General features: G+C 40.5%; 2 protein-coding genes and 1 long non-coding RNA gene across 3 annotated transcripts in view; 2 read left to right on the top strand and 1 right to left on the bottom strand.

Moving 5' to 3' along the window:
• LOC101093719 overlaps positions 1-26,008 on the top strand; it is an 86,845-nt gene that overhangs the window by 50,545 nt on the left and 10,292 nt on the right. The window contains exon 9 of the mRNA XM_045041277.1: positions 24,208-24,356. Coding sequence (XP_044897212.1) covers positions 24,208-24,356 — 149 coding nt within the window. The remainder of the gene's footprint in view (positions 1-24,207; positions 24,357-26,008) is intronic.
• Positions 1,708-25,644, bottom strand: LOC109493406 (zinc finger protein 271). The gene is given in 4 exon segments (XM_045042079.1): positions 1,708-2,811; positions 2,814-4,676; positions 14,556-14,787; positions 24,608-25,644. Coding segments are annotated over 3 exon segments (2,049 nt in total). The 5' UTR covers positions 14,656-14,787; positions 24,608-25,644; the 3' UTR covers positions 1,708-2,725.
• LOC123381379 lies at positions 15,185-18,215 on the top strand. The gene is made up of 2 exons (XR_006588259.1): positions 15,185-15,739; positions 17,567-18,215. It is a non-coding gene; the product is annotated as an uncharacterized LOC123381379 (long non-coding RNA).

The raw sequence follows: 26,008 nt of genomic DNA, 5'->3' as shown, positions 1-26,008 counted from the left end.
GCTCCTCTACTAGTGACCCTCATGCTTTTATTTCCAGGCTTCCAAAATAGTTTTTCTTTCTGTCCTTCCCTATTTATTTATTTATTTATTTATGTATTTATTTATGTATGTATGTATGTATGTATGTATGTATGTATGTATTTATTTATTTATATTTTTGAGAGAGAGAGAGCATGTGTGAACACAAGTGAGCAGAGTTGGGGCAGAGGGAGAGGAAGAGAAACTTAAACAGGTTCATGCTCAGTGCAGAGCCCAAAGTAGGGCTCTATCTCATGACCATGAGATCATGACCTGAGCCAAAATCAAGAGTGGTACACTTAACTGACTGAGCCACCCAGGCGCCTCTTTCTTTCCCCTTTTATTTTATTCTTCTGAAGGCAGTAAGACGATCATGTCATTGCTTTGTTCAAAGACCTCAATGGCCTTCCAGTACCTTGAGAACAAAATGCAGAAATATGAAACTTAACCCAGCCATAACTAGTACTTTTCTATTTTCCATATGATACTAAACGCCAGAAAGTTGAAGTGCCTGCTTGTTTAGCATTGCATTCCTTAAGTCTTTTCTCCTACCTCGTTTTTTATTTCCATTTCATTCTTCTTTTTTTTAACCTTTTATTTTTGAGACAGGGAGAGACAGAGCATGAACAGGGGAGGGTCAGAGAGAGGAGACACAGAATCTGAAACAGGCTCCAGGCTCTGAGCGGTCAGCACATAGCCCGACGCGGGGCTCAAACTCACGGACCGTGAGATCATGACCTGAGCCAAAGTCGGCCGCCCAACTGACTGAGCCCCCCAGGCGCCCCTCATTCTGACTCTTTTAAGTACATGTTTTAGTAATTATTTTCATGAACTGTTGATCATAAGGGCAGGAACTCTTTCTCACCCCTTCAGCAGCACTTAGCAGAGTATGATGCTGAATGTTTATTGAATGAATGAATGACTATGTACATACCTCACCTCATTTCACATACTTGCTTGCTTCTTGTTGTTGACTACTTTGTTGACTACTTCCTTCTGCCTTTATGCTTCTACTCCCATCCTTCAAAACTCAAATTTCAAGGGCTCCATAAACTTTACCTTTTCTTTCTAATCATAATTGAACCTTACCTCCTCTGAGCTCTTATAAGCATCTTGTCTACCCTCATGATTACACTGAGCCATGTGTTTTCTGTATACATCAGGCTTTGTCACTTATGCTTTGTTGGGACAGTATATTCTTCGTGTATAGTAAAACCGAAAGAAAAATACCTTGCACGTAGTAAATAACAATGTGTTAAAGTGAAATATTAACTGGGTGATTTCGGGGAATATTCAAAGTAAAGGACAATAATGGAATTTTAACAAGCGGTTAATACTAGAAAAACAATTTGAGATTTTTATTTTTAAAAAAGTTTCTATTTTTCTGTTGAAAACTTTGCATATATGTGTGTGTGTGTGTGTGTGTGTAGCCTATTATCAACATTTATGTCAGAAATCAACAAACAGGGGCACCTGGGTGGCTCAGTTGGCTAAGCATCCCACTCGTGATTTTGGCTCAGGTCATCATCTTATGATTCATGGGATCAAGCCCCACGTGGGGCTTGGTTCCGAGTATGGAACTTGCTTGGGATTCTCTCTCTCTGCCCCCACCCACACCCTGCCTGCATGCCCGCTCTCAGACTCTCTTAAAATAAATAAACATTAAAAAAAAAGTCTGATAAACGTTGCCACTTGAAAAAAATCAATGTCTTTTTATTTTTAGACAGAATATGCTATACAAATTAGTCATACTGGATATTACTTTAGCTCTCATTTTTGTTCAATCTATAGAGACAAGATACACATAGTGGAAGAGAAATCCTCACACTCTGACATATGGAACTCTTTTTTAAAAAAATTGTTTCACATATTTAGGAGCTGTGATTAAATGGTAGTGAAGAAGGATCTCAAACCAATCAAGTTTATGGGCTACATTAGTGAAAGCAAAACAAGTCCATATTTGCTGTGAATACTGCAGGAACTTGAAAAGTCATATTCATTAGGAAAACCAAAACTAGGCCAAAGAAAATTTTCTGAGAAAATGGGGCACTGGAGTTATGTAGTTAATAAGTTTAATACCAGAATAGCATAGCATGTTCACACAGAGGGAATTTAATGACAGATAATTAACAGTAGCATAAGGTAGGACTCTTCCATTGTCAGGAGATAAATGGCATGCTGATTATCAGAATACATGCCAATTAAGATACGGAAGGGAATTCAGTTTTCCCTACATTCTCTAAGGTGACTTCTCGGATATGCAATAGGTAATTAGGGCTCTCTAAAGGTTTGAGATTGTAACACTAGTACACTTCTTTCTGAGTTCTGATTGCACGCCCCATCACACTGATTTTTACAATATCTGATAAGGTTCTGCATTAATACTTATACATCTCTTTAATGATAAAACTCTTCCCTTGTGGACTGTATTTGAATAAAAGACTAAAGGTTTTTGTTTTTGTTTTTGTTTACATTTTAGCAGACAGAAATTCCTTTCCATTGTTGCTGACCTTCAGTAACATTTTTGTTCACACTGAAGCTTTTCCCAATTACAGGATTCCTCCTCAGAATTTTTAAGTTTAGTAATGTCTCTCAGTGAAACTTTCATTGTAAAAATTATTTTCTGTCCAGTGGTTTTTTTCCCCCTTACTGTAGCACAAGAGTTGAGCATTGATTAAAACCTTTTTCATAATCATCAATAGCATTCCTAAGATTTTTTTCTGGTGTAGTGTCTCTGGTACTGAGTAAAGTTGGTGTATACTCCAAAGGTTTTCCCACATTCATCACATTTAGACTGTCTTCCCCAGCATGGACTATCTCGTGATCAATAAGATCAGAGAGCTGGCTAAAACTTCCGTTGCACTGACTACACCGGTGGGGTTTCTCCCCAGTGTGGATTCCCTGGTGTTCAGTAAGTTGAGTGCATGTGCTGAAGCCTTTCCCACATGCATCGCATTTATGTGGCTTTTCACTAGCGTGGATTTTTTGATGGTTAATGAGATCAGAGCGCCGACTAAAGCTTTTGCCACACTGATCACATGAATATGGTTTTTCCCCAGTGTGGATCCTCTGATGTAGGATAAGAGCTGAGCACTGACTGAAAGCCTTTCCACATTCAAGACATTTATATGGTTTCTCCCCAGTGTGGATTCTCTGATGTTTGATGAGGTCTGAGTTCTGGCTGAAACTTTTGTTGCACTGTGGGCATGGGTACGGTTTTTCTCCCGTGTGAATTCTCTGATGAAGAATAAGGTCAGAACTCTGACTGAAGGCTTTCTCACAATGATCACAATGATAGGGCTTTTCCCCAGAGTGCACTCTCTGATGTTTAGTGAGGTCTGAGCTTTGACTAAAACTTTTACTGCACTGGTTACACCCGTACGGCTTCTCTCCAGTGTGTATTCTTTGATGTTTAACAAGGTCTGAACGACGACTAAAACTTTTAGGACAATCACTACATGGATAGGGTTTCTCTCCAGTGTGGATTCTCTGATGTAGAATAAGATTTGAGCTCTGACTAAAGGTTTTCCCACACTCATCACATTCATAGGGCTTTTCACCTGTATGAATTCTATGATGTTTAACAAGGTCTGATCTTCGGCTAAACATTTTACTGCACTGGCTACATGGGTAAGGTTTCTCTCCTGTGTGAATTCGCTGGTGATTCATAAGATCTGAAAGTCTACTGAAGGTTTTGCTACACTGATTACATGGATAGGGTTTCTCCCCAGTGTGAATTCTCTGATGCAGAATAAGGACTGAGCTCTGATTAAAAGCTTTACCGCACTCATTACATTTATAGGGTTTTTCTCCAGTGTGGATCCTTCGATGTTTAATAAGGTCTGAGTTCTGGCTGAAACTTTTGCTACACTGATTACATGGATATGGTTTCTCCCCAGTGTGGATTCTCTGATGCAGAATAAGATCTGAGCTCTGACTGAAGGCTTTTCCACACACATCACATTTATATGGTTTCTCTCCAGTGTGGATTCTTTGATGTTTAATAACATCAGAACTCTGACTAAAATGTTTGTTACACTGGTTACACGTGTAAGGCTTCTCTCCAGTATGGATTCTCTGATGCTTAACCAGGTCTGAGCGCTGGCTAAAGCTTTTAGTACAATGACTGCACTGATAGGGTTTTTCTCCTGTATGGATTCTCTGATGGATAATAAGATCGGAACTCTGACTGAAGGCTTTCCCACATTCATCACATTTATAAGGTTTTTCACCAGTGTGGACCCTTTGATGTTTAATAAGGTCTGAGCTCCGACTGAAACTTTTAATACACCAAGTACACGGATAGGGTTTCTCCCCAGTATGAATTCTCTGATGCAGAACCAGAGCTGAGCTCACACTAAAGGCCTTTCCACACTTATCACATTCATAGGGTTTCTCCCAATGGGTTCTTCGATGCCTAATAAGGCCTGCACTCCAAGCAAAGCTTTGCCCACATTCATCACAGTTATGTTGTCTTCTGTTAAAGAGATTTTGATCCTTTTCATTTAATGTATCTCCAAATTCACAGAATCCTCTGCATTCAGAATCCTGGAGAACATCATTTCTGGGGTTGCCAGACTCTTCAGGCAATGGTTCAATTTTTGTTGTAATTTCCTCCTCTGAAGCCACCTCTCCAATCTTGGTCTTAGTCTCACCATCTAGAACAATAAAAAATCCAAATGGAATGTATTCTCCATAGCGTAAGAAAGTTTGAGGTGAAACAGATTTGTATTTACCTATAAGATGCCGTCACAAGAGGGGAGTGCTCCAAAACACTGAAAATGACCCTCCGAAAGAGAAATTGGGAAGAATCAATAAGTAATGGCCCATAACAACCATTTATTGAAGTGTCTCACCCAGATATGTTCTGTATACGTCTGTCACAGGAGATCTGGGAATAGTGAAACCTAGTCATAGTAATTATGACAGTTTGACTAAACGAAAGCTAATACATAAGCAACTTATTAACATTAAGTAAGGTAAACAATGTGAAAGAATACTTGAGGGAGAGGGGGAAGGAGGAAGAGGGGGAAGGAAGAAGAGGGGGAGGAGGCAGTGGCAGCCTGGCTGTCACTGGGAGGACCACCAACCAGGCAGATCAGAGGCTGCTACTAGGGGAAAGAAGGAACTATTGAAGTCCAGGAATGGTCAGGACAGAATCTTAAATTTTCAAAAATAGGTTTTTATAATCTCTCATCTCTTTTGTCCTGATTATTACAAGGAAGTGGCTAAGAAAGAGCCACATTCAGTAACCAGACTTCCTAAGTATAGTGTGTGAATCAGGAAAAGATCAAAAATCTCTTCTGAGTTGATTTTTGAGGAGGCGATTCCTAGGCTTAACAATATCAGATGTCTGTGACGGTAGGAGTTCCACTGAAATTCTTGACTATCAGTCCACTGTTAAATGGGGTTTACTATAAAAGGCACACAGTTGTCAGACTGAAAATGGTCTAGAGAGCTGAAAACACGGCACAGATTAATTTCAAGGGCGAAAGTAAAAAATCTCAGGTCTCCAAGTAGAGGCTTCTTCCCTTTACCAGAGGCAAGGGCATTGGAAAAAGTTAAGTTTATGGGTAAATCTAAATGTGTACTGACTGACTTAAGCAACATGAACCTCTTACGGGGTTTACAATATAGAGAGAATTAAAATACATGGCAAAAATAGCACAAGAGGAGGAAAGTCCATAAAACTAAAACATTATAAGATTTTTGGATTGTCCTAGAAATAGTAAACTAAGATAAACTGTAATAAATCAAACGTATATGTTGTAATAGGTTTAAGGAAGCATATTTCAACCAGGGTTCCATAAGAGAATAAAACAGAAAATAATTTGAATGACCATTTTCTTAATTCTCCCAAAGAAAGTTCACAGCTAGTACCATAATAGATATGCAGGAGAAACATCAGTACGTTGATTACAATGAATGCCCTAGAGCATTGGTGCTTAATTCTCACAGAATCACATCTGAAAAAGGCTGCTATGACGTAACAATTAAATACAATAAAAGGATGTATAAACAGTAAGTTAATAGAGAAAAAAATGGAAAAACAAAAAAACGTGATAATGTAAAATTAGGCAAAAGGAGAAAAAAAAAGAAACAAAAGATGGGATAAATAAAAACAAATAAGAAGATGACATATTTGTTTTTTCCTTTTTAAAAAAATGTTTATTTATTTATTTTTCAGAGAGAGAGACAGAGAGCAAGCAGGGGAGGGGCAGAGATAGAGAGGGAGACAGAGAATCCCAAGCAGGCTCCATATCACCAGTGCAGAGCCCAATCTCACAAACTGTGAGATCATGACCTGAGCTAAAACCAAGAGCTGAATGCTTAACTGAGATACCCAGGTGCCCCAAGAATATGGTATATTTAAATCCAAACATCAATTGTGTGATATGTAAATTAACGATTCCAATACAAAGGAAAGAAAAAGCAACAGCTAACACTATACTTAATGGTTAAACATTGAATGCTTTTCTCCTGGGAACAAGGGAGCAAAATAAGGATGACCTCTCTTACCACTCAACACTATACAATCTCTATTCAATATTGCTAGCCAATGCAACAAGACAAGAAAAACTGAGAGATACAAATAAAAAAAAAAGGCACACTGTCTTTATTTATAGACTACACAATCATGTGTACAGAAAATACTAAAGTGTGTCAAAAAAGTTATATGTTGTACATGAGTTTATTGGAGAAATATACAAAACCGAACTGTATTTCAGTACATTAGATATGAACAATTAGAGCCTAAAATTAAAAACCTTTTCTTTGCAGTGGCGGGGGCGGGGTGGCGCCTGGGTGGCTCAGTTGGTTGAGCATCCGACTTCAGCTCAGGTCATGACCTCACGGTTTGGGAGTTCAAGCCCTGCATTGGGCTCTGCGCTGACAGCTCAGAGACTGGAGCCTGCCTGCTTCAGATTCTGTGTCTCCCTCTCTCTCTGCCCCTCCCATGCTCATGTTGTGTCTCTCTCTCCCTCTCCCTCTCTCTCTCTCTCAAAAATAAACAGTAAAAAATAAATAAATAAATAAATAAATAAATACAAGTGGTTTTAATGCTTGTGTTCTCTTTAAAAACAAAAGAAAAAAACAACTTTTTTTTAAGTAGGCTTCGCACCCAACACAGAGTCCAACATGTTTGAGTTCATGACCCTGAGATCAAGAGTCAGACACTCAACCAACTGAGCCACCCAGGTGCCCCTAAAAACATTTTTTAACTGCACCAAAAATGAAATATTTAAAAATGAATTCAACAAAATAAGTGTGGTATCTTTATAATGAAAACTGCAAAACATTGCTGAGAGAAGTTAAAGAAGACCTAATAAACAGAAATATATGCCATCACTTATGGAAAGATAGATTTAATATTGTTAAGATGATGGAATCATTCCCCAAATGATCTATAGATTCAATGCAACCCCAATCAAAACCTCAGCAGGCTTTTTTGTAGAAACTGACAAACTGATTATAAACTTCATGACCAGAAGAATCTAAACAATTTTGGAAAGGAAAAACAAAATTGGACAAGTTATGCTACCTGATTTCAAACTTTATTATAAGGCTACAGTAATCAAAGCAGTGCATAAGATCAGACATATCTATTAATATAAGACTGAGTCCATTAATAGTGGTGCCTGGGTGGCTCAGCTGGTTAAGTGTCTGACTTCAGTTCAGATCATGATCTCATGGTTTGTGAGTTTGAGTGGCATCAGGCTCTCTGCTATCAGCATGTAGTCCATTTCGGATCCCCTGTCCCCCTCTCTCTTAACCCCTCCACTCCTCAAAAATAAATAAATAAATAAACATTAAAAAAAAAAAAAGACTGAGTCCATAAATAGATCCAAACATATATGTACAACTGATTCTCAACAAAGTTGCCACGACAATTCAATGGTAAAAGAACAGTCTCGTTTCAACAAAAAGTGTTAGAACTGAACAAGAACACAAATTCACCCTCTTTCCTTATGCTATACACAAAAATTAACTAGAAATGTAATATAAACCTAAACAGAAAAACTAAAACTATGAATCTTCTAGAAGAAAGCAAAGCGTAGATGACCAAAGTTAATGCACAGACCTGTGAGTAAATAAATTTGTGTTGTTTAAGCCACCCAGTCTGTGACACTTTGTTATGGCAGCTCTAGAAGACAAATAGAGCATGTTTTGAACTATATAGATTTAAGGAATTATATCACATATATTTTATAACTTGCTTTTTTTGTTCAACATTATGTTTGGAAGATTCATCCATATTCATGTGTGTAGCTGTAGTCCATTCATGCTCACTACTATAGCGTGACATATACCACATTTTATTTACCCATTCTCCTTCAATGGACAGTAACATTTTGTCGTTTCAAGCCATGCTGATATGAATCTGCTGGTACATTTATATCGATGCACATATTCAAGTGTTTCTCCAGGTTATATAAACTTAGGATCAGAATTTTGGGGTCTCATTGTTGAGTGTATGAGTTCACACTGCTCTATATTCTAACCAATATTAAGTCTATTCTCTCTCTTTTTTTTAATGTTTATTTAATTTCGAGAGAGACAGAGCAGGAGTTGGGGAGGGGCAGAGACAGAGAGGGAGACACAGAATCTGAAGCAGGCTCCACACTCTGAGCTGTCAGCAGAGCCTGATGCGGGGATTGAACCCATGAACCATGAGATCACGACTTGAGCCGAAGTCGGACGCTTAACCGACTGAGCCACCCAAGTGCCCCAAGTCTATTCTCTTTTTAATCCATTGCAATCAGGCTTTTATCTCCTTAACTCCATCAAAACTGCACTTACTAGAATTCCTAATAAGCTCTATCTTGACAAATCCAATTCTCAATCTTACTTATTTTTTTGATATAGTTGATTACTCTCTTCTTGAAACATTTGTTTTCTTCTCACTAATATACCTCTCTTCTATTGTCCATACAACAGAGTGACCTTTATATGTTATTTTCATGCATAAATTGCTCGAATGGTTTCCTTTTACACTAGGAATAAATTCCATGTCCTTACTATGGCTTAAAAGTTCCATCTCGTCCTTTCTCTCTCTGTTCTCATTTCATTCCACAACTACCCCTATTTTCTGTCTACACCAAACTGACCCTGTCCCTGGCATTTGCTATTCCCTCTGCCTGAAAGCCCTCATAGGGCTTGTTCTTTTACTTCACTTCTGTCTCTAACCAACTGTTATCACCTTAGAAAGGCACAATCCTTGATAAGCCCTGCATTTTTGAGGCAACAAAGACCACAGTCGAATGTGCTGAAATAACTAATATGAGTAACTTGTAAGGTTGTTATTTTCGAGTGAGACTAGAGTAATAAAAGGCTCTGCAGAAGTCCAGGTTGCAATGCAAGTTGTCCTGTCACATGACTTTATTTATCAGGATAACCAATGGTATAAGAAGTGTCTGCAGCAGTCAGGCATGCTGTATTAGGCCTCTTGCAAGCCTCTAGAAGAGAACTATAGTGAAGTAAGGCCATCCTCTCTTCTGTCAAAAACAATTTTCTAAGTGAAAGGCAGACCCTGGCTTGCACTTGGGCACTAATAGAGACTTAATGCTTGAACACAGAGCACCAAATGACTATTACAAACTGACCATGTGAACTAGTTATTTGATCCATCAAATCTGAAACTGGACACACAAATCAGCATTCCAGTATAAAAGCAAGTCTGGAAGACAAATTCTATGTGCTAGTGACCTGGGTTGCCGCAGTGCCTTTTCCTATTGCTCCACTACCCCTCTCCATTAGCCTACGTTCATGGCCTGATGGGAATTCCCTCTTACCAGTTAACAGAGGAAGAAAAAGCACAGAATTGGTATAGTTGGGCCTGACCAGCATGTGGACACTAGCTGAAAACGCATCTTTCACTTATTCCCTGACTCTGGAGTGACCTGAAACACACTGGTAAAGGCAAATCTTCCCAGTAGGCACAATTTCAGGTATACACCTGGTTGTCCATTTTCATGGAAGGCAATATAGCCTAAGATACATGCCTATAATGATTCAAGGATAGTGACTAATGGGTTATATAATTAGTTAGGTACCTCAAAGAATAAGACTGGAAGACTAGAAATAAGGATTCTGGAAGAAAATTATGAGGCTAGATCTCCTAGAATGGGCAAATAATGAATATATTTGTGCCCTGGGTAAATACTCACCAAAGGGCATTCTCTGTAAAAACCCTCTCAATCAGATGGGCATAGTGATTCATGTTATGAATGTCAATTAGCCTTTTTTTTTTTACTAATGCTTGCCCAATGGATTTATGTACAAAGTGCTCATAGCAGCAGGAATGGAGGCTATGCATGAGCTCAATAATATGGATGTCTGCTTATCAAGGCTGATATGCCTATCATCACAGCTATACACCCATGTAGCCATCTGCTGGGTCCAACACTGAGCCCCTAATAAGGTCTCTGGAGGGGAGCTAGCCAGCAACTAGGGGGCAGATTCATCACACTTGACCCCTTCTATCACAAAGAGAGCAACAATTTGTTTTCAAAGGACTAAACAGACAGCCCAGATACAAATTAGCATTGACTTAAGAGAATGTGTATTATTATCATGGTAATTCTATACAATATTGCCTCCAAATTAGTCATTTCACAGGGAAGGAAGTACACCAATAAGCTCATACACGTGTAATTCACAGGTCTTACCACATGTCCCATCACCCAGAAGTAAGTGGGTTTCAGTAATCGTGGAATGATTTACTGAAGGCTCAGTTACAGTACCAGCCAGGCAACAACACCCGGATAAGTCTGGGGTACCATCATACAGGATGCAATATATGCCTTAAACCAGAGAACAATAAACAGTGTTGCCTTCTCCATGGCCAGAATATATGGGTATAGGAGCTAAGGGTAGAGGAGTAGTAATAAATGTCTCTTCTTACTATATAACTAATAACCCACTTATATTATTTTTACTTTCTATTCCCCTAATCTTGGGTTTGATGGGCTTGGGGTTCTGGTTCTCAAAGAAGAAATACTTCTACCATGGAATAAAGTCATGATTTTGTTAAATTTGAATCTGAGACTGCCTCCTGGCCACTTTGGGCTCCTCATGCGGCTGAACCAACAGGGAGAGAAAGTGTCACTCTATTGGCCAGGATGACAGATACCAATTGCTACTGGGGAACTGGCTGCTGCTACATAGTAAGGGCAAGGAACAATAGGTCTAGGAGTCAGGGGATTCAGTGGAGGTGCTTCCAAGTTCTCTCATGTCTAAAATGCCCAGTCAATGGTACACTGAAGTAATACGGAAGAGACAGGATCATCAAGGACTCAAATCATCCAGGAAAACAGGTTTCTGTTACTAAACTAGGTAAAGAACTCTGCCACTAAGATTCTGGCAGAGGGTAGAGGCATATGGAATGGGTGATGTAAGAAGATAGTTTTGATTATCAGTTTTGGCTTTGTGAATAGCAAAAACTGTAGCAGTTACTTTAAGGTTATTATGCCTTTCCCTCCCTTTTCCTCAATACTTAATATGAAAAGCACCAGTGGCAGTAAAGTTTTATGTTTCATATGAGAATATTATTAAAACAATTTTTTTAATGTTTACTTATTTTTAAGAGGGGGAGAGACAGAGCTTGAGCAGGGGGAGGGGAGAGAGAGAGAGGGAGACACAAAATCTGAAGCAGGCTCCAGACTCTGAGCTGTCAGCACAGAACGCGACATGGGCTCAAACCCACAAACCGTGAGATTATGACCTAATTGAAGTCGGCTGCTTAACCAACTGAGCCACCCAGGCACCCCTGATGGGAATATAATTTAATTACAAGTCAACCTGCAAAGAAATGGTAGCTTAAGAGACTGTTTTTCTGCTAAGTTTGGAACATAACCCAAACAAAGAACAAAAGTAAATATTATAGATTAAAAGGGGTGGACTGTAATGGGATATTCTCCTTTTGACCGTCTAGATCTACTGCTTACTTTGCTCTGTGCTCCAAGAGGTTGATACCAGTTTATGCACTGCAGCTCTTGGGGTTCTGTGTCCTCTGGCTTGCAGTTAGAGTTGGCCCAAAGTAGGAGGAGAATTGTAGAATGACCAGCTATCCTGGTTGTCCACAACAGAGGGGGTTCTTGGGATATAGGACTTTTAGTGCTAAATCCCAGGGAAACTGAGATCTAGCTCTTTACTCTACATCCAGAGTCTCTTCTTGCTGGGCCAGGAGCTGGAAGTAATGTGTTTCTTTGAGCAAAGGCCTTGGCTCCTATTGGCAGCTCTACCTTATAAGTATACTCTCCAGGATCTGGTTAATTAGTCTCTCCCTTTGTAGCTTTAGGCCTAAAGGTAGCAACTGCTCCTCTTTTTTTTTTTTTTTTTTTTTGATCCCAAGGCTGTTCTCTATCCCTTGTTAATTTCTATAATACTGCCCATCCTCTTCATGAAACACTGGATTGCTGAATTTGCATTCAAACCACCTGTTTCCTGTTAGAATCCAGACTGATACATCCTGGTTTGTTTTCTTCATAACCATTATCACTATCTATACTCTATTTTTCTTTCATTCATTCATTCATTCATTCATTGATTGTTTCTCTCACCAGAATGTAAGCTCCTTGAGGGCAAAGACTTACCTTTTCAGTTCATTGCTATATGCCCAGCACTTATAATAGTGCCCACATAGAGTAACCCCTCAATAACTAATCATAGTATATGGTTAGTAACAATTAATAAGCTATAATCTGATTAATAAACATATATCAATAATAAGTATTTGTTGAATAGTTAAATTACTTGAAAGATACATTGACGTTAGCAGTGACCACCTCTAGATGCTGGGGTTGTAGGTTAATTTTTCTGTTTTGTGCCTTTCTATGTTTTATAAATGCACTTTATATAATTATATTACTCTATAGTAAAAAAAAAAGTTATTTAAACACACTCTAAAAGTCACAAACACATACAATATGTATATTAATTTATGTAAAACTGAAAGTAGACCCAATTCTGCAGTGATTCTCAGGAAAAATGAGAGCTAGCTTCCTGAGAATAGATTCTTAAGGTAAGACAAGTACTAAACACAGAAGAAACAAAGTAAAATAGAGATACTTCAAAACTATAAAGAGGCAGAAGATCTAGAGTAAAAGAAAATGACAATAGAAGGTGAATTTCACAGGCCAAAGAGCAGCAATGAGAGGACCAAAATCAGCAGCAAAATACGATGCGGAAATGAGACGCTCCAAATGCCCATACCCTTGTGCAGTTCTCTTCCACAATGACTCTGGAACTGGTCATGTGATTTGCTTTGGTCATTATAACTTCAGTATGACACAAAAATAGGTTAGAAAAGTGCTTATGCATCCCAGGGCTTTCCCTCTCTCTGTATGGGAGACTGGCTGCCCTGTGAAAAAGTCTGGGCTAGCCTGCTGCAGATACATGACTCAAGCCATACCCGGCACTAATAGCCAGACATATATGATTGATACCAACTCAGACCCTGGCCCTAGCTGAGCCACTAGATGACTGCATGAGTGATCTTAGACAACCAGGAGAAAAACTGCCCAGCTGAACCCAGCCTAAATTGACGACCTACAGAACCATAAGAAAACATGGTTTAAAAATGTCTGATGTTTTGGGGCCCCTGGGTAGCTCAGTCAGTTAAGCGTCTGACTTCAGCTCAGGTCATGACCTCCCGGTTAGTGAGTTGAAACCCCGCTTCGGGCTGTGTGCCGTCAGCACGGAGGCCGCTTCTGATTCTCTGTCCCTCTCTCTCTCTCTCTGCCTCTCCCTCACTCTCGTGTGTGTGTGGGGGGGGGAGGGGGAATGTGTGCACGCATGCATGTGCTCTCTCTCAAAAATAAATAAACATTTTAAAAAAATGTCTCATGTTTTAGGTCACTAAGTTTTGAGGTTCTTTATTACGTGGTAATAGACACAATCCTCAAAATAACCTCCAAAGTATGAGTTATTATATACTTATAAAATGAGGAAACAGAATGATGACAAAGCTAGTATTTGAATCCAGGCTATCAGACTTCCAAACTTTAAACTATGCCACTACAACACATAAAAAGGATGACTTGAAAAGATTTTTTATAGTGTTCATTTATTTTTCAGAAAGAGACAGAGAGGGGCAGAGAGAGAGGGAGCCACACAATGGGAAGCAGGCTCCAGGCCCTGAGCTGGCAGCAGTTTGGGGCTCGAACTCACAAGCCAGGAGATCATGACCTGAGCTGAAGTCGGACGCTTAACTGACGGAACCACCCAGGCGCCCCATAGAAGATTTTAAAGGGAAAATATCAAACACTGACAGATTGGTGATAAGGTGGTTAGAATGGGAAAATGGCTAACTCTGGGGATTTAAGGAGAGGAGGGAATTCCATGAGAATTTGATTGCTAAAATTCACAGTAAAGCCATGTGACTGTGCTTGCAGCACTAAAGAGATAGTACTGCCTAATATCGTGTGGGGAAGGCAGTGAAGAACACCAATAGCACTTGAAAAAGCTAACACAGCCCCGGTAACAACCCTCCCCACCACCTGAAACCATTAAGAAAGATATAACACACGGCTTCTCACCTGACAGAAGGCGGTGTTCTTGAGATTCATAATGGAAGTGGATCTCCATGGGCTGCAACGGGCCACTTACCACCTCAGGGAGCAACTGGAGAATTACCATTTCCTTAGTAAGCTTTTCTTGTCCACATAGGAGTCTGAAGCCTGGAGGCAACTGGGCACCACTGGGTTTGGAAGGGAATCATGGTGGAGACTGGAGATAAAGTTTCTGAGACTAGACCACCAGAAACATCCCCTAGATGTAAAAGACGTGAGGGAGAAAACAAAATCTCATTTAATCTCCACGAGCTTTTCTCACTGAGTTTCCTCCCTCATCATCCTAGAGTCAGGCATTCTTTGGATATGTGTACTCCATTCCAAGTCTAAAAACCTTCCAACATAAGTGGAGGTTAGTGCTACTGAAATAAGGGCATCCTGGAAAGATAAGGCAGGGGAGGGAATTAAAACTTTTGTTCCAGCGGTTAACACTGTATTGGGTGCCTTTATCATACCGAACTGACAACTGATCCCTCATCATTATGTTTTTCTTTCCCTCTTTCCCTTCTTCCAGCACTCACACGTGCAGGTTTCTCTTTCCCTGGCACGCTCGTCTGATCTGCGTGAATGCATCCCCTTCCTGATTTCCACTTGCCCCCAAAGTTTCTGGTGTTCATTCAGGTGAACTCAAGGCCGAGGCGCTGACCGGATACCCAAAGCACACTAGGCCAAGGATCCACCGAGCCCAGGAGCGGCGCCTGGGGGCGATCCCGGCGGCCTAGACTCTCCAAGGACTCAAGAAAACACACAGGGCTCCCTGGTGGCGCTGCAAGGTAGCACAGCAGGCGAGATCACCCGAGATCCCCGGCCCCCGCTACCTGACACCACCCATACCTTGACTTGTTCTCCAGGTCACTGTCAAGCCTCACAGGCTGCGAACCCGCCATCGCCGCGTCCGCTCTAGGAATCTGGGAGGATTGCTCAGCTCTATGGCGCGGAGCCTCGCACGTGAGCACACGCAAGGGGGCGGCGGCCACGGCGGCGGGTCGGACGGTGTTTGCCGAGAGTTAACCCGTGAATCTCCGCGAAGCTGACCTCAGCGGAGCTATAGCTAGCGACCTGGTGAGCCAGCGACAGGTACCTTGCTGGCCTATCTGCCGGTTCTTGACGTGAATGTCGAAACACCTTTCAGGAAAGCTCTCTGGGGCAGGGTGGGTTTTCTGACTACATAATAATGAGTTCTTATTATCTTATTCTTTTTGAATCCCCACTCCACCTTCCTTTCATATTTGCTGGTGTGCTTCCATTCTAACTTTCTACCTGTCCTCTCTGTTTTTTTTCCTCAGAACAGTGGCATGCCTCCAAATAATTTGGAAGCCTTGTCAAAATACTTTTTATTGGACCTCACCCTCAGAGTTTAACACTCAGTAGGTCTGGGGTGGGAGCCCAGGTTCAGGTGCTTTTGTTGTTGGCTCTGGGACCACACTTTGAGAACCATTGCCTTAAAAATAGGAATGCTCAGCAATTCCCAAATTGCTGGGAAGCTGGATTTTCATAAACTTTGCCATCAAGGAAGGCCACAGGGTCTGTTTCTAAACGGCTTACTTAAGACGAAATTTAAAAATATGTGAAGACAAATGAAAATGAAAACACAATAGTCCAAAAATCTTTGGGATGCAGCAAAAGCTGTCCTAAGAGGGAAGTTTATAGCAATACAAGTCTACTTCAAGAAGCAAGAAGAGTCTCAAATAACCTAATCTTACACCTACAGGAACTAAAAAAAGAACAAACCAAAATCAAAACCAGTAGAAGGAAGGATATAATAAAGACTAGAGTAGAAATAAATGAACTAGAAACTAAACAGTTTTCTTGCCAGTACAGTCCTCATTGTGGCTAAAGGATCAGGGTGAGAAGAAGGACCTGAAATTTGGGGGGATGGGGTGGGGCGCATATCATGATAGGAAAGAATATTGTTGTGTCCTTGGAAATATCTTGGGAAGTAAGGGGGGATTAGGAGAAGGATTGAGACATGTGATTTAGGTTGAGATGTTGGGAAGAAGAGGTACAGATTTGAGAAAGTGGTGGCTGGCTGAAATGATGGTTGAGGTAGAAGTAGAGGTCTTTCTGTCCCAGCTCAAGACCCTCTTCTGATCTCTGAAATCTTAGGGGTATACAAATTGAGGCCCTGATATCCCTGTAAATAACTTGTTTAGGTCCAGCCCTCCCAAGAAAGGAGTGTAGATACTTTTTTAAAAAACCAGTTTTATGTGATATAACAGACATGTAACAATCATCAAATATTTCGGGTAGACAATTTGATAAGTTTTGCCATATGTATACAGTAGTGAAACCATCACCACAGTCAAAATAGTGAACACAACCAGCAACCCAAAAAGTTTCCTTCTATGTTTAGTATCTCCTCCCTTTCTTCCCACAGCTCCCAACCATTGTTCTGCTTTGTTACTATAGATTAGTTTGCATGTTTTAGAGATTTATTTAAATGGAATTATACAGAATGCACTCTTTTTTTGGTCAGACTTCTTTCACTGAGCATTATTACGAGATCTATGTTACTGTGTGTATTAGTAGTCCATTCCTTTGTGTTGCTAAATAATATTCCATTGTTATTTATTTATCCCCTCATTTATTTATCCACTCATGAGTTGATGGGAATTGGGTATTTCCAGTTTTTTACTATTACAAATAAAGGTGCTACAAACATTGGTGTCCAAGACTTTACATGGACATATACTTTTTTCTTTCATGGTAGTTGTATGTTTAACATTTTAAGAAAGTGCTACACTGTTTGTCAGATTGGCTGAGTTGTTTTTCATTCCCACCAGCAGTATATGAGAATACCATAGTTGACATACTACTTTTGAAAGGTTTTTAGTAAAAGAGAATGAGAAAGAGGTTAACCAGAGGTTAATTCTTATGTGCAAAGTTAAGGGTTTTGTTAATTTTTTACATGGAAATAAATGATCATGTGAACATAGACTTTGTGAGCATTTAACCAAGGAAATCAAACTTTTTTTCAGATTGTGCTAGATTTGTTGCCTTGTGGAGTCTTACCAAAGATGCATTCTGAGGCTAAGAAGCCAGCTTGGAATCTAACAGTTTGATCAGTCAGCCAGAACAACCCTAGACCCAGTTGTGGTCCACACCAGCTGACACTGAAGAGGTTCCTCTCAGTAAGGTAAAAAGAATTCAAAGGTTTCCAAAGAGATCAGGAGTGATAATGCAGACATGGGAAATGATATGAGATTCTCAAGAATAGAACTGATAACTCACCCACCAGTATTCTACCTAATTTCTGTTTCCTATTACATTTCTTCTTGCGGGAAACTAGGCCAAACTAACATATGTCTGATTTAAGCATAGGTTCTACAGTAGTGGTTCTTAATCCTTTTTGGATAATATGACTACTTTGAGAATATGATAGAAACTATAGACCTCTTCTTCAGAAAGTTGAACATCAAGACCTACATGTGAACTTTTGCTTATCATGTATTATATTGTATGAGAAATTAATTTCCTTTAGACTGAATAATCAGTCTTCACAAAGAATTAATTTTAATCTAAAAATTAATCTCTAGGTCCAGGTAAACAAGGGAAATAAATACAAATTGTGAAGCCAAATGAAAAAAATTGACTTTCCTTTTTGTCAAATAAAGATTAACAAGTAGACTGCTCCTGTTTGTTTTGTGAATGATATATCTAAATTATGGACAATCCAATGTCTTTGAAATGTTAATATGCATTCCAATTGACTGTGACTTTTTAAAAACAGAACCCATGCTGAAAACTGAGATTCAGAAAGTGAAATAATGGCCAATATAATCAGTTTCCAACGTTCACTTTGACAGAGATGCATAGGCTTGTATCAGAAACACCAAAACTCCCCAAGACCTCTAGAGTTGAATTCAAATCAGATCATTTCTTTTCAGTCAGTGAGGTTACTGGCATCAGTTTGAAGTCTTCAACTAAAAAACCAAGTCACAGAAGTTTGAACGACTCTCGCTTGTACTTAACATTGGTGTGGGTTGAATTGTGTTCCCCCATCTCCAAAGATATGTTTAAATCCTAACCACTAGTACCTGGTTTTTTTTTTTAATTCTTTTAATGTTTATTTATTTTTGAGAGACAGAGAGACAGAGCATGAACGGAGGAGGGGCAGAGAGAGAGGGAGACACAGAATCCGAAGCAGGCTCCAGGCTCCCAGCTGTCAGCACAGAGCCCGACGCGACGCGGGGCTTGAACTCACAAACCACGAGATCATGACCTGAGCCGAAGCCAGACGCTTAACCGACTGAGCCACCCAGTGACTTTATATATAATAATATATATATATTTATTTATATATATATTATATATAATTTATATATAATAATATATATATAATGTATATATATAATAATATATAATATATATATATAATATATATATAATATAATAATATATATAATAACTTTATAATGTGACTTTATTTATAAATAGGGTCTTTGCAGATGTAATCAAGTTAAGATGAGATCATACTGGATTAAGGTGGGTCTTAATCCACCAACTGGAGTCTTTATAAGAAAAGGTAAGTTCAGGGGCGCCTGGGTGGCGCAGTCGGTTAAGCGTCCGACTTCAGACAGGTCACGATCTCACGGTCCGTGAGTTCGAGCCCCGCGTCGGGCTCTGGGCTGATGGCTCAGAGCCTGGAGCCTGTTTCCAATTCTGTGTCTCCCTCTCTCTCTGCCCCTCCCCCGTTCATGCTCTGTCTCTCTCTGTCCCAAAAATAAATAAACGTTGAAAAAAAAAAATTTTTAAAAAAAGAAAAGGTAAGTTCAGACTCAAAGGAGACTCAACAGAAGGGAGAAGAGACCATGTGAATGTGAAGGCAGACATTAAAGTGATGCATCTACAAGGCAAAGAGCACCAAGGACTGCCAGAAACTGCCAGAAGTTTGGAAATAAGCATGAACCTTAGAACCTTCACAAGGAGCATGGTCCTGCAAGCACGTTGATTTTGGATTTACAACCTCCAGACTGTGAGAAAATAAAGTTCTGCGGTATTAAGCCACTCTGTTACACCAGAAGTGAGGTGCTGCTTTAACAAATACCTAAAAATGTTGATGTGGCTTTGGAGTTGGGTAATGACTAGAAGCTGGAAGAGTTTTCAGGCTCATGATAGAAAAGACCTACATTGCCTTGAAGAGATTGTTGGTAGAAATATGGATGTTAAAGGTGACTCTGGCAAGGACTTGGAAGGAAGGGAAAAGGATAGTAGAGCAGTGTTCTTTCGTCTTAGAGAATACATATATTGTCATGAAGAGAATTTTGCTAGAAATATTGAATATTCAATACACTCCTGATGAGGTATCAGACAAAAATGAAGAAAATATTATTGGAATCTGGAGAAAAGGTGATACTTGTTGCAAAGTTAGCAGAAACTTGGCTGAATCATGTTCTACTGTTGAGTGGAAAATAGAACTTGTAAGTGATGAACTTGGATTTTTAGACAAGGAGCTTTCCAAGCAAAGTATGAAAGATGTGTTCTGGTTTTTCCTTGTTGATTATAGTAAAATGTGAGAGGAAAGAGATAAATTGAGAATGGAACTGTTAAGCAAAAAAGGAAGCAGTACTTGATAATTTAGAAAATTTCCCAGCCTATCCTTGCTCTGGAGACAAAGCCATGAATGTAGCTAGAAAACTTTTGGTGGAGAGGACTGGGTGTGTGACTCATGGTTCCAATCAACTATCTCAACAGAAACCAGAAACAGAAATGGGGTTATCCAGAAAGGATCTGTGGAGAACCCCTGCATATAACTGTGGGATCCCTTGATATCCACAGAAGACCAGCATGGTTTTTGAGAATGTTGTATCACCAGAAATACTGACAGCTTGGACTGAATCAGACAGAGACAGGACAAAATGAAGGAAGCCTGTTAGATTTCTAGGATTCTACATGCAGGAAATGGGGTGCCCAGTGAGGGGTTCCACTTCTGAGGGTTGAGAGACCAGAGCCACCTCAAATGAGAGGGGCTGATGAAGCTTCCATTGTCACAAGGGGCATACAAGCAACAGGGTAATTTGGAAACTCTACAAATATTTGGAAATTAAATAGCCCATATCTAAATAACCTGTGCTTCAAAGAAGAAATCACAAAGGAAATTAGAAAATATTTTAAACTCAGGGTGCCTGAGTGGGTGGCTCAGTTGGTTGATCATTCAACAGTTGATTTTGGCTCAGGTCATGATCTCAGGGTTGTGGGACTGAGTCCCAAAGACGGGCTCCATGCTGAGTGTGGAGTCTGATTGGGTCTGTCTGTCTGTCTGTCTGTCTCCCTCCCTCCCTCCTTCTGCCCCTATCTCACATGTGTGTGTGTGCTCTCTCATTCTCTAAAAAATATATAGATAGATAAATATATATTTATCCATATAGATAAATATATAAATATATATATATATATCATTCTTTAAAATGTTTATGTAAATATAAATATATATATATATTTTTTAACTAAATGAAAGTGAAATGCAACATATAAAATTTTATGAGATGCATCCAAAGCAGCATGTAGAGAAAAAATTATAGCTTTAAAATGCCTAGGTTGGCATGCCTGGATGGCTCAGTTGGTTAAGCGTCCGACTTCTGCTCAAGCTATGATTTTGAGGATCATGAGTTCAAGCCACGCGTCTGGCTTTGTGCTGACAGCTCAGAGCCTGGAGCCTGTTTCGGATTCTGTGTCTCCCTCTCTCTCTCTGCCCCTCCCTGGCTCATGTTCTGTCTCTCTCTCTTTTTCAAAAATAAATAAATATTTAAAAAAATTAAAATGCCTATGTAAGAAGAAAATCTCATGTCAATAATCTAAGTTTCCACCTTAAGAAACTTGAAAATAGGCAGTAAACTTAACAACAAAAAAGCAGAAGGAAGGAATTAATAATGATTAGAGTAGTAATTACTGAAATAGAAAACAGAAAAATAATAAAGAAATATCAATGAACCCAAAATTTTGTTCTTTGAAAATATAAGCAAAAATTGACAAACCTTTAACAGACTGACCAAGAAAAAAAGAGAGAGATTAACAAAAGCAGAGAAGAGGGGACATCACTACCAACTCTGTAATAATTTAAAAGAATATAAGGGAATACTATGAATAACTTCATGCCAACATATTACACAATATAAGTGTCATGGACAAATTACTTGAAATATACAAATTACTAAAACTGAGAAAGAAATAGAAGATGTGAATAAATGTATGAAAAGTAAATAAATTGAGTTAATAGTAAAAAACTTTCTAACAAAGAAAAGCAAAGGCCCAGTAAATTCTATCAAACATTTAAAGAATACCAGTCTTTCACAATCTCTCCCAGAAAATAGAGAGGGCCAGTAATTACTCTGATGTCAAAGCAGACAAAGATATCACAGGAAAAGAAAGTGATCTGGAAAAGAAAACAGACCAATATCTCTAACAATATAGACACAAGTCCTCAATAAAATATTAGCAAATTAACTTCATTAATACATAAAAAAGAATTATACACTGCGATTCAGTGTGTACCAGTGTAAACCAACCTAGTAGGTTGGTTTAACATGCAAAAAATATATAGAGATTTAAATACCTCACTTTCAATAATGTTCATCAATAATAGAATGAATGGATATTGGTATAATCCTACAATATTATTAGAAATAAAAATGTATGGCATACATCTGCACAAAACAATATGAATGGATTTCACAATGTTGAAAGAAGACTGACTTTAGAAAGTACATATTGAATTCCATTTATATACAGTAGAAGAAGAGGCAAAACCAACCTATCATGTTCAGAGTTCAGTGTAGTGGCTATCTTTCAGGGCTAGAGGAGGGTGGGGACTTGAGAGCACAGGGGCTACTTCTGAAGACCGATAATATTGTTTCTTTGCTGAGTGCTGGAACAGGAGGAGGTTCCGTTTGTGAAAATTCAACAAACTGTATGTACACTTATTTACTTATAAAATCAGCATTACTAACCAATACTGTTTGGCTGTTCTGCATTCAGAGCATCAAAAAACAAAGACCAAAATGCACCATTTTTTATTATAATGCTTCATCTTATTTTCTGAGACAACTCCATCTACCTATCTGGTATCATTCTCTCCCCATCAGCTATGTATCTCTCTTTTCTTCTATCTTCAATTTTTCTTCCTACTCACATTTTACCCTTTTTCGACAAATTAGATCTCTAGTATCTTTAAAAAACAGACATCTTTCAATCTTGTTGTCTAGTCCAACCAAGTGTCCTTTCTTGTCCCTTCGTGCACGACCACATTTCTCAAAGAAACTATTACCTATTTTCAGTGTCTTATCATACACTTCTCAACCCCTGGCAAGTACATTCCACAGGTAATCTCTCTCCAGCCCTTCTTCTGCCCCTCCCCTTAATAACACCATCACCTGGGGTGCCTGGGTGGCTCAGTCAGTTAAGTGCCCGACTTAGGCTCAGGTCATGATTTCATGGTTTGTGAGTTAAAGCCCCACATCCGGCTCTGTGCTGACAGGCTCAGAGCCTGGAGCCTGTTTTGGATTCTGTGTCTCCCTCTCTCTGACCCTCCTCTGCTCCTGCTCTGTCTCTGTCTCTCAAAAATAAATAAAATGTTAAAAAAAAAAAACAAAAAAACCACATTGCTTAAAAAAACAAAAAACAAAAAACCCAGCATCACCTGAATTCTCACCTCCTCCAGCTCTCTGCCCCATCTGCTAGTAACCTGTTCTCTCTCCTGAAACTCTCGCTTGACTTTTATGATGTTTGAACCATCTGGGCTCTCCTCTTCTGAGAAGCTCCTCTTCTCTATATGTTCTTGCTCTTCCCACCCCCACACACTGGTATTTTATCATTCCCTGTTTATTTTCCCATAAGATCTCCCTTGGCGATGTCATCCCCTTCTCTATCTTCAATCATATTTTCAGAAACTAGCAAATCCTGCTAAGTTCATGTTTCCAAATGCCTGTTTTCTTTTTCTTACCTGTTTTGCCCTTTAATCCACTCTACTACGTAAGCTACCTCCCCAAAGTATAATTCAGGCCTTGTCACGTGTAAACGGCCTGCACTGATTACTAAATGCATTCCAGATTCCCGAGTGGCATTTGAAACTCTCGAAACGTGACACCACTGTATCCTTCAGCCTAGGTTCCAGCCAACTAAGATGCTGGGCTAATTCCCCAGCATGCCTTGAACTTCCCATTGCGGTGCTCTGCCTCTGGCCACTCCTCTAAGTCAACATTTTAGTCGTTAGACAAGACTCAGCTTGAGTAACGCCTTCTAGGAGAAAAGTATTCTCACTCTTCTGCTCCATGATGGCCCTGCACGCCCCTGCCCACGACGGCAGGGTCGATTCTCTGCTTTGCACCCTCGCGAAGCCTGGGCTGAGCCCTTCCCCTCCGTCCCCACGCACTCCACCCCGAACTGTCCAGAACTGGCACTGAAGGCAGGCGTTTGTGGTGTACGAATGTGGTCATGTCTTCCTCTTCCCCAAATGTACAGATGGAAGGTTCTATTTTTATATTCTTGGAGATAAAGCTCTCTCTCTTCCTGTATTTCTTTTTTCTTCTCTCCGTCGCCTGTCAACCATTTTGAAGCGGGGCAGTGGGGGCCCAGGTCCCCCGCAGAGACGCACTCCTCCCGGCTTCGCATCCCTCTTCCCAAGCCTCCGCGCGGCGCGCCCGCCACCGAGCTGCAAATATGCAGTCCTCCCGGCTTCCTAGAGGGGTGCGCCCGCTCCCACTTCCGGCGCGCGCCGCCCGAGGCCGTTCTGCTCCCTCTTTGGGGTCTGTCCCGCAGCCCGCCGAGCGAAGGGTGAGTGAGGCGGTCCGGCAGCGCGGCCCCGGGTGCTTCCCAAACCGCCCCCGTCCGGCCTCTGCCCTTCCCGCCGCTTTGCCTCAGCCTGGCCGTGACACAGGCAGAGCCTGCGGCCGTACCAGATGGCCGCCCCACCTCGACGCTTCCGTCCGTCCGCGCATCCGTCAGTCGGGCCATTTCTTCACGCATTTGTTCGTTTGCCTGCCCATCCACCCGCCCTAGTGCCCTTTGACTTCACAAGCACTTACCGTGCTCCGCCGTGTGCCAGGCCACGGGTTGAGGAGTCGGAGATAAACTGATGGAATCTTTCCTCCCGCATCTCATGCGGCCAGAGCTCGCTCTTGAGTCAGATCTCAGCTGACCGTCTTGACTTCCCCAGTCTAGGTTAGATAGATTCTTTGTCAGTCACCTTCAGAGCCCTTTCTACTTTCCCCTTTGTAATTCTTATCACGTAATTATGCGTCCTTTCTGTTTAACGTCTGCCTCCCTACTAAAATTTTAAGTTCTATAATGGCAAGGACACGGTCTTATTTATAATTCTTTGCTCAGTGCCTAGCGCAGTGCCCGCACAAAGTAAGCATTCTGTATTGTTGAAGAAATGTGTGGAAAAACACAGACCTCCTGGAAGGGGCCGTTGGTTTGGTGGAGAAGGCAGATGTGAAAAGGCAGTTCAACAGAGTACATATCTAAGAGTATGGACTCTGGAGTCAGACCGTTTTGTTTCAGAACAGTCCAGATTTCATCACTTCCAAACCATGTGACCTGAGACAAATTAAGTAACATCAGTTTCTGTTCAGTTAAACAGTAGAATCTAGACCATAAAGGGCTGTGAAGATGAAATGGACAGGTAGACAGTGCTTGATTCTACAATAAAAACTCCGTGTTTTCTGTTACCATATAGTAAGCAAACAATGCAGATACATTATAGTAACAGCCATGCTGTAACAAGCAGTTTTGTCCAAAAGTGCCCTGGAGGTCCTTGAGTTGCTTGGACTAAGCTAGCTTGGACCAGGATCTCTCCTCCCAGAGGGAAGGGCCCTATCTAAGCTTCCAGCCCTCTCCGTAGGGGTTCCCTAGACAACTGTGTCAACACTGGCACTTAATAAACATAGGTCGACCAAACAGTGGACCTATGGCCCCCAATGACAAGGCTGCTTTCTTAACATTGACACTGAGAAGTTAGAAGGAGCTCTTCCCTGAAACAGCAGCAACTCTCTCCAGAATTCCCTTTTGTGGGATGATGGAAGAATCACAGGACCTGTGCTCATTTTACTGACCCCTAGCTGGTAAGTTTCCCCAATAAAACCTATTCTATATCCCACGCCTTGTGATGTGGAATTTGCCTTTCCCTTGTGCCATATCTACCATGTGTTTTAAAATTTAAGTTTTATTATTTAGGCATGGTGAGGCCAACAGATCTGGAGATGATTGCCATTGCAAAGATAGTGTGTTACTCATGGTTTCCAAGAGGAGGGGTCATGCCACGCCCCACATGGTCACACATGGTGAAATCACAGGATCAGTCAGGAGGCCAGGTGAGGGGAAAGTGGGCAGGAGCCTGTATCGTGGTTTCTGTGGGAAGGAATGGGTGAGGCAGGGTAAACAGGTTTGGGATTGGCTGGTTTGAATAGTTTCAGTGTGCTCTGAAG

The sequence above is a fragment of the Felis catus genome, chromosome D3 (assembly GCF_018350175.1).
Source record: "Felis catus isolate Fca126 chromosome D3, F.catus_Fca126_mat1.0, whole genome shotgun sequence".
Classification (NCBI taxonomy): Eukaryota; Metazoa; Chordata; class Mammalia; order Carnivora; family Felidae; genus Felis; species Felis catus.
The sequence above is the reverse complement of the archived record's forward strand: the minus strand, read 5'-3'. Positions and strand labels throughout refer to the sequence as shown.